General features: G+C 44.2%; 1 protein-coding gene across 4 annotated transcripts in view; it reads left to right on the plus strand.

The window, feature by feature from the left end:
- fbln1 (fibulin 1) overlaps positions 1–15,362 on the plus strand; it is a 215,732-nt gene that overhangs the window by 100,243 nt on the left and 100,127 nt on the right. For all 4 annotated transcript variants that reach the window (XM_068050808.1, XM_068050810.1, XM_068050807.1 and 1 more), the window contains 3 exons: positions 1,761–1,886; positions 2,444–2,563; positions 11,649–11,780. In XM_068050808.1, coding sequence (XP_067906909.1) covers positions 1,761–1,886; positions 2,444–2,563; positions 11,649–11,780 — 378 coding nt within the window. The remainder of the gene's footprint in view (positions 1–1,760; positions 1,887–2,443; positions 2,564–11,648; positions 11,781–15,362) is intronic.

Raw genomic sequence — 15,362 nt, forward strand, 5'->3', positions numbered from 1 at the left:
TTCTGACTCAGAGATCTTAGTGCTATCACTGAGTAACAGATAGCAAAATGGCTCTTCTAGGTTATCTTGCAGCAAACAGAAAATCTTTGTCAAACCCTTTTTTATGAAGTACTGCTCCATTAAACTCTTTCTTCACCCTGTTTGATTTTTAATTCACAGTGGCGCAGTGGTTAGCACTGCAGCCTCACAGTTGCAGGGACCCGGGTTCGATTCTGGGTACTGCCTGTGTGGAGTTTGCAAGTTCTCCCTGTGTCTGCGTGGGTTTTCTCCGGGTGCTCCGGTTTCCTCCCACAAGCCAAAGACTTGCAGGTTGGTAGGTAAGTTGGCCATTATAAATTGTCACTAGTATAGGTAGGTGGTAGGGAAATATAGGGTCAGGTGGGGATGTTTGGTAGGAATATGGGATTAGTGTAGGATTAGTATAAATGGGTGGTTGATGGTCGGCACAGACTCGGTGGGCCGAAGGGCCTGTTTCAGTGCTGTATCTCTAATCTAATCATAATCTAAAATCCAATGAAGTGTGAGAAAGTGTCAGCAGATTGCAACATAAAACTGCAAGAACGTAGAGTGACAGTGTCATAGCTATAGCACCGGAACGTAAAGGCCTGCTCGGGTCTGCAAATGAGACCCGACCCGAGCCCGACAGAACCCCATCTGACCCCGAGCCCGACCCGGCCCCAGTCCTTCCATTTTTCCCGCGCCCGACCCGACCCGACCCGACCCAACCATCAGTTAACTTACCTTCCGTTTTTCACTTTGTTCCTTATCTGCACAAGCTTAAAATAACTGTAACAAAACCACCTTTAAAGTCCAAAAAGTAAATTAACATTAAAGTCACTTACCTGAGGTGGTGATAGAGCACGTCCAATCTGGCCCGACCCGAACCGAGCCCGAATGCCGGACCTGGAAGTGCAACCCGACCCGACCCGAACCCGACACATGTCGTCGGGTCCCGTTGGGTTCGGGTCGGGTAGCAGGCCTTTACTGGAATGTACATGGTGTGTATCGGTATACTCAGTGGACCTTATGAATGATATACTTCACTAGGATGAAGTTCCTCGTAGAGCAGTTGAAAAGAGCGAGTGATATAAAAAGCATATGTATAGGATTGTTTGCAGGAATCATCCCCTCTCTTGTAGCTCATGTGTATCATGTGATAAAAGTGACACAATACATCCAAAGGCGTTTTCTCTTGCTGTTCAGGCAACTTTTTCTTGACATGACGGAACAGCCAGAATGTGAAGTTTTTGCATCACATATATTTATAAACAAATCAGAGGGACGGTTTTCCAAAAATCTTTTTCATCAATCCAGTTCCTCTGTCAGCTTGTGTGTCTCATGTTAGACCTAGGCCTTGTTTAAATAACCCATGTTGTCCATGGTAATTGATGTTTTCAATTAACTTTTGAAGTCTTTTTTTCATTTTCCCCCCACTCTTGCTCCCTAAAAGACTTTACTGAGGTAGTGGCTCCCTCCCCAAACTGTGAGGCTGCCTCTCCTGGCACTATTCACTATCACATCCATTTGCTACTGTTGCTGACAGACTGCTGGAGTTGCTTGTGAGATGGCAATTTGCCATCCAGGAACTTCAATGTCAGCAGGTAGTGGGGGCCTCCACTGTGTTTGCTTCTCTGTTAATAATTTCAGTATAGTTGTCTCCTGCTTCGCCTCCATGCATTAAGCATGACTAGTTGCTGTTTATTGCAGTTTCATGAATTTATTGTTTCCTTTCTAAGTTTTTGTTTCTACTTCTGTCTCAGATGAAAATGAATGCAGGCGTTATCCTGGGCGCCTCTGTGCTCACAATTGTGAGAACACTCCAGGTTCCTACTATTGCAGCTGCAGCAAAGGCTTTAAACTCTCACCTGATGGGAGAAACTGTGAAGGTACTCGATATAGTTTATTAAATTACTCACTGATTATAAAAGATGGTTACATGTCTCTCTTTTTGATCAGCAGAACAACCTGTGATCCCATGATCCCAAATACACCTCTATCATCTGCAACAAAAATTGAGATTTCAGATAGTTTAAATTCCTTTATCATAATAATAACTGACAATCTTAAATATCACTTTCTTCATTCTATTAGTAACCTACAATCCCAAATACCACTTGTCAATCACAAGAATATTCTGGAATCGCAAATACCACCTCCTTATCATCAGACCAACCTGAAACTTCCCTTTTCATAACAAGGGGCTGTCTTACTCTTACTCTCAGTCACCCCTTTCTCTGTTGTGATTGATAGGCCGACACAACCACAGATCCAGTTTAAGGCATATAGGTGTAGCTGCTGAGACCATACCTGGACACATAGAAACTACGCCAGCCTCGTGTGAATCATTTATTACATTTAACCTACTTAACATTTCTGAGAAGAAAAGTAAAACTAGTGCCTGCCCTTAACTTCTAGAATTTTATCTTGTGTTTTGTGCTTTTAGATGTGAATGAATGTGACGTCAGTCCGTGCAGTCAAGAATGTGCTAATGTCTTTGGCTCATACCAGTGTTACTGCCGCCGTGGTTACCAGCTCAGTGATGCGGATGGAATAACCTGTGAAGGTAAGGCGGATGATTACATTTCTGTCTGAATCTCGCTGGCAGCCAGCTGCATCGCACAGAGGATTGACAATGGTGCATAGATATTATCAGAGCTTGGAAAAGCCAGTACATCCTTAGCTAGCTAGCATGTGAAATGGGAGCAAGTAATTTCCCGTCCGCACTCAGATGGTCAGAGAGCCCTTAAACCCTGACCAATTATTTCTTTTAAATTAATTTTGAAAGTTAGTTTGTATGTTTAGCAAGGTGAGGGTTGTCAGTAATGGGGAATCTTTTACTTTTTCTACCCAGTATCTACATCAAGCACTACCAATCAATCCTTTGCACCAGAGTGATGTTTTTCCATTCACCACAACAACCATCCTTGTCTCTGATCTTTGTGTGATTGCCAATTTGTGCTAAGCGGAGGGCAGTTTTTACTGTAGGACTTGATGTGGTCCTTAACCCATTTCACTTCAGACCTTTATAGCCAGTAGAAAGTCAATTGAGGCTGCCTCCTATTCTTAGTCCTAGAGGTTAAAGGACAATGTAGACCTCAACACTACATTCCTGCCTACCCCTGATAACCTTTCACCCCTTTGTTTATCAAGAGTCTATCCACCTCTGCCTTAAAAATATTCAGACTCTGCTTCCACTGCCTTTTAAGGAAGAGAGTTCCAAAGACTCATGACAGAGAAAAAATTTCTCCTCCTTTCTGTCTTAAATGGACGACCCCTTATTTTTAAACAGTGACCCCGATTTCTGGATTCTCTCACAAGGGGAAACATACATACAAACATACGAATTGGAAGCAGCAGTAGGCCATTTGGCCCCTTGAGCCTGCTCCGCCATTCAATAAGATCATGGCTGATCTGTTTGTGTCTCGAATTCCACACTCCCATCTACCCCCGATAATCTTTGATTCCCTTGCCTAACAAGAATCTATCTACCTCCACCTTAAAAATATTCAATGACCCCGCTCCACCACCTTCTGAGGCAGAGAGTTCCAAAGTCACACAATCCTCTGAGAGAAAACATTTCTCCTCATCTTTGTCCTAAAAGGGCGACCCCTCATTTTAAACAGTGCCCCCTAGTTCTGGACTCACCCACAAGAGGAAACATCCTTTCGACATCCACCTTGTCAAGACCGTTCAGGATCTTATATAATTCAATCAAGTCCCCCCTCACTCTTCTAAACTCCAGTGAAAACAAGTCCAGTCTGTCCAACCTTTCCTCATAAGACAACCCGCTCATTCCAGGTATCAATATAGTAAACCTCCTCTGAACCACCTCCAACGTATTCACATCCTTCCCTAAATAAGGAGACCAAAACTGCACACAGTGTTTGAGATGTGGTCTCACCAATGCTCTGTATAACTGAAGCATAACATCCTTACTTTTATTTTCAATTCCTCTCGTAATAAAGGATAGCATTCCATTTGCTTTCTTTACTACTTGCTGTACCTGTATACTAACTTTTTGTGACTCATGCACTAGAACATCTAGATCCCTCTGCACTTCGGAATTCTACAGTCATTCTCTGTTTAAGTAATACTCTGCTTTTTTATTCTTCCTGCCAAAGTGAACAACATCACATTTTCCCACATTGTACTCCATCTGCCAGATTTTTGCCACTCACTGAACCTAACTATATCGGTCTGCAACCTCCTATGTCCTCTTCTTTCCTAACTATCTTTGTGTCATCTGCAAATTTAGCAACCATGCCATCGCTCCCCTCATCTAAGTTATTGATATAAATTGTAAAAAGCTGAGGCCCCAGCACAGAACCCTGCGGGACTCCACTCATCACATCCTGCCAATCAGAAAATGACCCATTTATGCATACTCTCTGTTTTCAGCCAGCCAGCTAGCCAATCTTCTATCCATGCTAATACGTTACCCGCTACACCATGAGCTCCTATTCTGCACAATAACCTTTTATGTGGCATCTTGTCAATTGTCTTCTGGAAATCCAAGTACAGTACATCAACGGGCTCCCCTTTGTCCACAGCACATGTTACTTCTTCAAAGAACTCCAATAAATTGGTTAAACATGATTTCCCTTTCACCTGATTACCTTGAATTTTTCTAAGTGCCCTGCTATAATGTCTTTAATAATAGCTTCTAACATTTTCCCTATGATGGGTGCTAAGCAAACTGGACTGTAGTTTCCTGCTTTCTGTCTCCCTTTTTGAATAAAGGAGTTACATTCACTATTTTCCAATCTAATGGAACCTTCCTCGAATCTAGGGAATTTTGAAAAATTAAAACCAATGCATGAACTATCTCACTAACCACTTCTTTTAAGATCCATAGATAATGTCCATTAGGACCCTGGGACTTGTCAGCCCGCAGCTCCAACTATTTGCTCAGTCACTCTGTGCAGTGTAATGTTTTCAAGTCTTTTAGTTGGCTGCTAGGAGGTAAATGATAGTGACAGAGATATTCTCAGAGCTTGGAAAAGCCAGTCCATCCTTAAGCAGTTGACATGTAAATTGTGAGCAAATCGTTTCCTCTTTGTGCTCAGATGGGGAAATGGCCATAGAGCAGGCAAACACCAGGATGGAAAAAAAACTTAAAAATAAGGATTAAACCCAGCTTCCTGTTTTAATATAATGGGCTGAATTCTACCAGCCCCCCACAAGCCAAAAGACTTGCAGGTTGATAGGTAAATTGGCCATTATAAAATTGCCCCTAGTATAGGTAGGTGGTAGGGGAATATAGGAACAGGTGGGGATGTGGTAGGAATATGGGATTAGTGTAGGATTAGTATAAATGGGTGGTTGATGCTCGGCACAGACTCGGTGGGCCGAAGGGCCTGTTTCAGTGCTGTATCTCTAAAAAAAAAACGGGCTGGGAAGTGGGAGGAATGGCAAAATGGAGGCAGAATGTGTCAGGAGGGAAGCCTGATATTTTCACATCACACCCAGATATTACAAAAGGTAGCTGGGCTGGCGGGTGGAGGTTGCATTGAAACGAGGCAGAGACTTAGCACAATGTCAGTGTTGGCTGCCGTTGGCAGCCTTTGTGAGTGATAAGGTGTGTTGACAGGGAGAGTGGAACTTGTTGGTCAGCAGAAGTAGCAATCTGGAACAGGGACCTGCACAGACCTGCCCTCACGAGAGAGCTATCTATTTCTGTGCTGGGTTCAGTGCACAGTTCATGCTGGCGTTAGAGTTCAGAGTTGCCTGGTCAATAATATAATGGTAGGTATATGGTTTATTTTTTATTCATACTCAAGATGTGGGCACTGCTGGAAAGGCCAGCATTTATTGCCTAACCTTAGTCACATTGAAAAGGTGTCGGGCCTTCTTGCAACTGAGTGGCTTGCTAGGCCACTTCAGAGGGCACTTAAGAGTGAACAACATTAGTGTGATACCGGATTCACATTTATAGACCAAACTGGGTAAGGATGCCAGGCTTCCCTCGCTAAAGGACTTGAATGAACAAATTGGCCTTTTTACACAATCCAAAAGCTTCATGGCCATTTTTACTGATTTTTTTATTTCCAGTTTCTTTTTAAACTGAATTCAAATTCTGAAAGTGCAGTTGTTTTACTCAGGAGATAAATAAAGGAAAAAAGAGACGGATAGATTCAGCTATTCATTAGCTTTTCTGGCCCCTCCCCTCTCCTGTATTTTTGTGCAACTAGAGAACTAGATATTTAAGTGCAATATTGTGAATGATTCAGCTGGAGAAAATTATAGATAATAATGGACACCTGAAAATAAATTACAAGGCTGATAAAGGAAATCAAATTGTAAGGTTGATGCTCAATATCTCATGTCATTCTCTGGAGCTCCAGAGTTGGATATGATAGCTTGGTTATTCCATTCTGCTCTCTGTGGAGAGGGGATTTTTTTTAGCTCCAGTTCTCTTCTTTTACCCCCGTTGTTATCTCAAACCACTGTATTAGCCTGGGGCATGGTTCCTGAGCTACCAGTTATCCTCCAGTACCACACTGCGAGAGTGGGGAAGGATATTCAACTGTGGAGGGAGCCACTGGTAAGTCTGACCAACTGTCATTTGACATCTCTCACTGTTGCTCTTCCTCTCCTTTAGTTTAAGAATATTAAGCTCAGCTGATGGTAACTCAGCATACATTGCAGATCAAACTCAGTTGGCAGCCATGTGAGTGATAAGGTGTGTTGGCAGGGAGAGTGGAACTCGTTGGACAGCAGAAGTAGCAATCTGGAACAGGGACAAACAACACTGACATTTGTATCAGAGGTGTCCTCCAAACTCAGAACCAACCAGCATTTGCTGAAGCATGTAGAAGGATATATTGACTTTCTTGTTGGTCACACTCCAGGATAAAACTTGCAACGCATCTGTTCTTGTTACATTTGCCTCTGGCTGCACATTAATCTTGTTGTTATTATTGTTGCCACATCAAGCAAAAATAGTCACCTTGCTTTCCATTCTCTTCCTAAAAGACAACGTGAACAAATGAGAATTCTCCCTCCACCTCTTTGCTGAAGTGAGCCAATTATTGGCTGTCAGCACAGAGACCCTCAGAGGTCACAAACACTTGACTACGAAACTATATACACTCAACTTTCTTCTTACACTGCAGTAAAGCAGCTGCAATAAAACTGTGCTGAAAGTTCTCTCCTGAGCTGCCTGGCAGGATATATTGTTAACTCTACTGTATGGCGTGGAATTGAAATATAGTTTCCTGGTTTCACTGTGCTGAGTTTCCTGGGGGAGGATTTTCCTTCCTGGGATGGGAAACGGATGTTGGGACTGTTCCTGGCTCCCAATCACACTCCTGGGCGGGAGAGGTCACAACCTCGGATTTTCATGGGGGCGGACTGTTAATTGGTTGGAGGGCGGGTTGGACAGGCCAATTAGTGACTGTGGGGATGGGAACAGAGGTGGGACAGAAAGAGAGCAGGCCCGATTTAAACCGACCATGGCAGCCATTACTGTGCCTGTTGTTTCACTGAATCATTTTCTGTTACTGATGGAGCAGGAGAGGCAGAAGGGTGGGACCCAGGGCAGGGCTGCCCCTCGCATTGCAGATGCCAGACTGGAGGTCCTCCTCAAGGCAGTGAGGGAGAGGAGGGATGCCCTCTTCCCGGAGGGTGGCAGGAGAAGGCCACCCTCCTCGACCAAGCAGTCCTGGCTCAAGGTGGCGGAGACAGCGAGTAGACGGAATGTGGTCCACAGAAACTGTGTCCAGTGCAGGAAGAGGTTCAATGACTTTATTTGCTCTGGCAAATTGAGTGGAATGCCAAATCTTCAGGACATACCTCTGGGTATGCAACCTCCATCAGACACTCCAGCTGAGGAGCCTGAACATGGGAGGAGTCTGAATGAGCCCTCAGCAAGGCTCAGAGCCATAGTGCTGCTGAGTAGCTGCCAGCACAGATACATGCAGCCTATTATGTATATGAGCCATTGGCATTGACCATAGAGACCAGGAGTGCCTTATCTCTCTTTTTTGGCCTTGCAGGAGAAACAGACACATATTGCCCGCAAAAGGGCCCGGGCAGGCGGAGGGGTTCCCTTCCTAAACATCAAACCCACAATGGAAAAGGGAGCCATGGAGATCGCCAGGGTCATTGACTACAAGGAAGTCGGAGAAGGTGAGATGTGTATACCTGGTGGAGAGGGTGAATAGAAAGTAGAACGCGTAGATTATGTGGGTGTATTGCAACCCGCCTGTCCGACAGCATGCCGAAGACTCAGCTGCATTGGGAAGCCACACCACTGCAGAGGTTTCTGCTCTAAAAAGCTAGTCCTCATAATCTCTTCTTGTGTTTCCCACAGGTCTGGACATCAAGGCACAAAGACCAATTCCTGCATCATCACTGGGCCAAGTGCTGCCAGACCAATCACCGTCACACCCTACAAGTGCACCCTCCACCTGCGCAGATACACTCACTTCGATTGGTCCTTGCACACGAGTAGATAGGGTGGCACTGGGTGATGAGGATGTCACAAGTGTGCAGGAGGATGGAGGACAGCCACAGCCCTGCTCCACTGGGCACAGATGCAGGGTCTCAGGAGTCACAGTCAAGATGACTCTACTTGGATTAGCAGTAAAAGATGTGTTTCCACATGTCCATTCAACTCATGTGTGCCATCATGGCTCAGGGCTTTGAGCACATAAGCTCCTCCATGGCGTGCCATATGTGGCAGCACTTGGAGTGCATGACGGAACTGTGCACTGACATTCACAGGATGCATTCCACATTATGTAGTCTTGACCGGTCAGTGGTGCTGATGGTGCAGTGATGTTTGGAGGAGATGCCAGTTGTGCCCCAACTGGTGTTCCCCTCCAGCCATCCAGAGCACCAGCTAAGAACTGAGGCAGTCACCGAGGACGATGAGGGTGCCACCCCTCACGGGGCATCTTCATCATCAGCGGCTTCTTTGACCCCTCTGACTGAGGGAGCATCTATTCAGCAGGGCCCACTGATAGATGCTGCCCCTGCAATGACGCTGGTGCGGCAGTCTCTGGAGGTGCTCTCACTGCCGTCCCAACAAATGCATATCAGCCACTAGCTGAGACAAGTGAGCAAGCTGCCTCCACTTATCCGATGTCAGAAGGGAAGAACCATTTGGTCATGGTCGGGAGTGGAGGCCACCGTGTCGGGCAGAGAACTGAGTGGGGTCACTGGTATGTCTATCACCTGTAACTGTGCATTTTTTGTCTTTTTAAGCACCATGTAAATATGGACACGCGAAGCCAGATGTGTCAGTCTCGTTTTATTTATGGCAGGACAGGAAAAAAGGGATGAAGTGGTGAAGGGGAACAAGGGTCCATGAACGGTGACAGTGAAACCTCTTATTGGCAGTAAGAGTTGAGCCGTTCCAGGCTGCATCTTCAACGGAAGGGTTCTTGTGGGCACTTCAAAGTGAGTTCCATACCATGCCGCCCTCCTGGGCTGTGTTCTGCATCTTCCTCCTTCTCTTCCTCTTCCTGTGATGAGCTGTGTCTTCTAGGGTCTCATCCTCACTCTCTGGAGGGCTATGTTATGGAGAATGTAGCTGACTACCACAATGCACGAGACCCTTGCAGGAGTATACTGCAGGGCCCACCTGACTGATCCAGGCACCGAAACTCCATCTTCAGAAGCCCGATAGCCTGCTCCATGGTGGACCTAGTGAGAAGATGGCTTCAATTGTAGCATCTCTGTGCCTCTGTCTTGGGTTCACGTAGTGGGGTGAGTAGCCATCTCTTCAAGGGATATCCTTTGTCCCCTAGAATCCAACCACATAGTTTGAGGGATGGAATGAAGAGCTGCGACAGTTTGGACTGCTGAAGGATGAAGGAGTCATGGCAGCTGCCAGGAAAGTGAGTGCACACATGCAGGAAGCTTTTGTTGTAGTCGCACAGCAGCTGAACATTGAGGGAATGGAAGCCCTTCCTATTGATGAATCTCACTGATCGGTCACTTGGTGCCTTAATGGCCACATGCAGTCAATGACGCCCTGCACCTGAGGGAATCCAGTGATGGAGGTGAAACTTACTGTCCTTTGCACTTGTGAGGCCCCATCTGTCTGGAATTGAATGTACTGTCCAGCTTTCGCAAATAAAGCATCAGTGACCTGTGAGAGGCAATGGTGTGCTGCCACGTGCAAGACACCATCAAGGTCCACTGCTGATCCTTGGACGGAGCCAGAGGCAAAGAAGCTCAAGGCCACAGCTACTGCCAGGGCATGCCGAGCTTGCTGCAAGGTGTGAGGTCTTCGGCGACAAGGACACAAATCTCAGTGACCATCTGCCTGGAGAGTTGCAGTCTCCTGCAGCACTGGTTCTCTGACATGTCCAGGTAGCTCCGTCTTTGGTGGTACAACCTATGTTGAGGGTATGGCCTCTGTTGCCTTCCTGCCCCTTGTCCCTCTCCTCTGCCCTCCTCATGCCCGGGACTTTGCCTTTCTTGCAGAGGATGTTGCTGCTCATTGCAACTGGACCCAAAATCTGAAAGTCATGCTCCCATTGTCAGCAGCTGCACTTCTTGCACTCAGGTGGCCTCCCAAATGTGTTTGAAAGTCTGCTCCCTCCTCTTATGCACCCACGATGCCAGGAGGGTGATGACCCCCTGCATTTCCCGAGTACTTAGTGACCACTCTCCCCCGGAACCTGCGCTGACCCGATTGTATCTATGTGCCAATGGCCAAGTCACCCTCTGAGCTCTTTTCCCTTTTATGGGCTCATCTAATTTGTTGGACCGGTCATGACTGGCTTCCTGCTGTGTAACTGCCAGCATGCACCTTGTCTGCCCCTGACCAAGTGTGCAGCCCATACACCCCCACCAAAATCTCAGCATGTTCCTCAATGAGCTCCTTAACGACTTCAAATGCAGTAATCAATAGATCCGGCGGGTTCTTGTGGGCTGGAGAGAGAGTAAAGAAACTAAATTCACATATGGGAACATTATTCATTGTCTCCTGTTGTGTGTTGTCAGTTGAGACAGGATTAAACTCTATGGTACAGAGAGAAGGCTAAGTGGCTTCCTCATTGAGGTATATAAAACACTAAATGGCATAGACAATGTGAACCCAGGATATTACTTTAAGATCAGTCCAACTAGTGCAACAGAATGTCATAAACATACATTTGTACAGTTTACACAAGTAATTTTAAAACAGATCTTGGAAAAATGTCTTTACTTGAAAAGGTATGATTAAAGTTTGAAATGATCTACCAGGTATGGTAGTGGAATCAAAGATCTTGGGCAATTCAAGATGTTGTTGGATGCTAGACGCGGGGAGGGGGGAAGCAGAAATGTTAGAGGGTTGCAATGAATGGACCAAATGGCTTTTTGTTGTCCTTGACTTTTTCTTATGTTGTTAACCATATTGCTCCCATAGTTCAGTCATCTAGATCACTCAGCCAAGATACTAGAGGATGGCTGGTGTCCAAACAATCATATTTTAGTAATGTATAGGTTAATATATAAAGAAGGGAGAAAACTGCAAAGAATAAAAAGAAAACAGAGTTAAAGATGAATGTCTCTAGAATAGTTGGCTATGCCTCTTTAACTTATCTCAATAGGTAAAACAGCCTTGTTGCTAGCTCCTCTTTTGCATCATGTGTAATCTCATGTGACAATTGGCTTATGTTAACTATATATTTCTTTTCGTCTGGCCATAGACATTGATGAATGTGCATTACCTGCTGGAGGCAATATTTGCTCATATCGCTGCATCAATGTTCCTGGCAGCTTCCAGTGTGCTTGTCCAGTAACTGGCTATACTCTTGCACCCAATGGGCGTAACTGCCAAGGTAGGTGAACATTTCTGCAGGGTCTCTTAAACTGTTAAATTCACTTCTGTAATTACTGCTGCAGTCCAGTACTTTAAAATATACCATTAATATATTGAACTGTTGTATGTTACAAGTGCTCTTTCATTAGTGTGAAACACATAATGGAATAAATTTCCATCTTCAACCCCTGGGTGTTAATCTGGCCGAGTGGATCAATAGAATGAAAATTGGGTGGATTCTACAAGGACAGGTGATCCACTACATCAGATTACTGTTCAGCAATTGAAGATGAAAATTTATCTCATGGATTGTGGTAACTTGGCAGATGCGGTCAGTCAGGCTTTGCTGATTGGTGATCACTTTGGCCAATTAAGGCGTGGCGTACTGTGATTTGGGGCACTTCCGAAGAATCATAGAGCATAACAATTAATCAGACCTGCACACGTGTCTGTGCCATTGGGCCTGCTGCCACACTTATCTTGAGAATCACCCCATGCACTAATCGTCTGCCAAAGGAAGGTCTGATCACCTCTATCTGTGGGTGTACAGATACTGATGGGTGGGCACCCAGCTACCTGGCATTCATTCTGTAGCCTTTTTCTTCCTAGCACCTCGGATGGCCATTCCCTCTGAAAAATCTGTTGATGGTTGCAATGATGTTACAGATTTAATAAAAAAACAATTGGCACAAAGGTTCATAAAGTGCCAAGACAGAAAAATAAATTGAAGAGCAATCCAGAAATAGCTGAAAATCTGATAAAGTAAGCTTCTTTTTTGGCTACATGTCTGCCAAGCAATCCCAAATATTAAATTAAAATGGACATTAATTTCACTTGATGTCAAACCTGCATTAATAGGAAGCACCAGAATGGCGTCCCATATCATTTAAATATAATAAAGAGCCTGCCTGCTCTAAGTGGGAGCTTCCGTTGCCCATCCCCATGACCTCCAAGAAAATGATGAGCCATTAAGGAAAAGATAAAAAGGCCTCTGCCCATTTGTGTATGATGTTCATTTTCTTGGAGGTCATGGGGATGGGCAATGGAAGCTCCCACTTAGAGCAGGCAGGTTCTTTATTATATTTAAATGATATGGGACGCCATTCTGGTGCTTCCTATTAATGCAGGTTTGACATCAAGTGAAATTAATGTCCATTTTAATTTAATATTTGGGATTGCTTGGCAGACATGTAGCCAAAAAAGAAGCTTACTTTATCAGATTTTCAGCTATTTCTGGATTGCTCTTCAATTTATTTTTCTGTCTTGGCACTTTATGAACCTTTGTGCCAAGTTGGGTAGAAATAAAATTGGCTCTATTTTATTGCTATAATATGTTGCTAAGGTGATTTGCAGCTGACATGACATTGCATGACATGGGTCGCTGGACCATTTTTATTTATTAAGAATCATTTGGTGTGAAACATCACTATCAGGGGCGACAAGAGAAAGTACCAGCAATGGCTGCACAATAAATGCCAAATGTGTGCATTATTTGTTTTGCTGTCGTAACTTTTTTTCAAGTCTATGTGTCACTTTTTTTTAAAGTTACGAATTCTAAAGAACAATTCTTGGAACAAGGTTTAAGGAAAACAAAATTGTGTGACTATTTGAAGTAGCTGGAAACCTTCTTTCAGCAAAATTCTTCTTTTCCTTTTCTGTCTGAGATCTGAGCATTCTGTCACTTCTTCAAGGTGCTCTTGTTGCTAACAGTTTATCACCAAACAGCAGGATACCAGAGTAGAGGGTTCTCACCTGTCAGTGTGGAAAGAAACTCAAGCTTTTCTATAAAGCTGCAGGATGATGTTTCTTAACACATGTGAGGATTTCTCTCCCTGCCCCCTAAAATGAATACATTCCATCCAATGAAGTACTTTTCAAGTGTAGTCACTGTTGCAGTGTAGGGAATGAGGCAGTCAATTTGCGCACAGCAAGGTCCCATAGACAACATCTTCTACCCTCTATAAATTTCAGCTTACCCAAAACTGCACTGTTCACATTCTAACCCACACCAAGTCCCATTAATCTAACATGCTGACCAACATTGACTCCCATTCCCCAACCACCAAGATATTTAAAATTCTCATCTTCATGTTCAAATTTCTCCATGGCCTCACCCCATACTAGCCCTGTAACCTCCTCCAGCCCCAGAACTCTTTGAGAATTCTACATTCTTCCAACTCTGGCCTGTTTTGCATCTTTCACCACAACAGTAGTGGCTGTGCCTTAAACATCTTTTCTGCATCTAAACAGAGGTTACCTTTTTTATGACTCTGAATAGGTTGCAATTTAACTGAGACATTTTCTTGTTGGATAAAGAATTTTTATGCATTCTTTTCAAGATACAAAATATTTTCCTATCTTGTTTGTATCCAATTGCAGCATCATATCTCTTCCCCCAAAACCTGCCCCCCCACCCACCCACCCTTAGTCCACATCAGTTTCATCTGGCAAATCTGCATAGTGCAGACCAACGATGTCTCCATGACTACTTGCATTGTGATGGTGTCATTAGTTGAAAGGTGTTGTATCCTTCCAAACTTTACTGCCATCCCAGCCAAAAATTGTAAGGTTAACTGTTAATCTTGAATATTTGGAAAGGTCTGGAGTCTAACACGTCAAGCTGCAGCCACCGAACCTCCCCACATCCGCCTCTCGCCCACTTCCTAAGCTCCCTGTAGTTTTACTTCATAGTCAATAATAACAGTAAAGAAAGTTCCAGAGAATTATTTAAAAATAAGTAAAAGTAAGTCAAGGTATTTAACACTGGTTCCCCAAAGCAAATTGTGAGTTCAAATCACTATCTTATTGTCTTCATATAACACATGAATAAATTAGATCTTCACCAGATTGCATCGACCTGAAACTTGACTGGTCCAGACAATTTCATGCCATTGCATTTTAAAGTTTTTCTGATTTGTCGATGTGTTTCAAACCTTTGAATCTCCTGTTTCTGAAACCAAAGGAGGTGCCCTAACCTCTGAATGGTTTGCGTTTTATTTACCATACCAACACAGAGCAATAATAAACAAAGTTATGTTCCAAATGTATTTTGTGTATGTAAAGATTTAATATCCCTGTCACAAACCTGGTGTAAGCCATTTCTTGAGCTGTTTAGGGATTGAAACACTGCAACACAGTGCAGGTATCATCACTTCAGCACCGTGAGATCCTGCAGATGACAGCCTAGATTCACCCCGATAAGCTGTGAGCTTGATGTCATGGTTTGTGCCCTACGATCGGTGACCCATGTTTTCCAGATCAGTGCACATAGCCTTTTGAAGTCTTGAAGTCTGTGCCCACACAGAAATGTTCTGGTGAAAGGATGGAGAACTGCATGTCAGATGTAGAAGTGCCTTTCATTCCTTGTAAAAACTTAGCAGTCTGTTGACAAAGAAGAGTATGTCCTGTATTTGAAATTCAAGCTCTGAGTTAACTCCCTCTGATCCACTTCAATTGCACAGCCTGTTCATTTTCAGTCATTAGTTTAGTTATGGTAACAAACTAGAATAATTGATTCATTGCATTTGTAGATTTTTAGAAAGTCTGTAACCTTGCTTTTCTGTTTAGGACACCTCTCCGCTAGGGCAGGGCTTCTGCCTGC

This window comes from Heterodontus francisci, chromosome 18, assembly GCF_036365525.1.
Source record: "Heterodontus francisci isolate sHetFra1 chromosome 18, sHetFra1.hap1, whole genome shotgun sequence".
Classification (NCBI taxonomy): Eukaryota; Metazoa; Chordata; class Chondrichthyes; order Heterodontiformes; family Heterodontidae; genus Heterodontus; species Heterodontus francisci.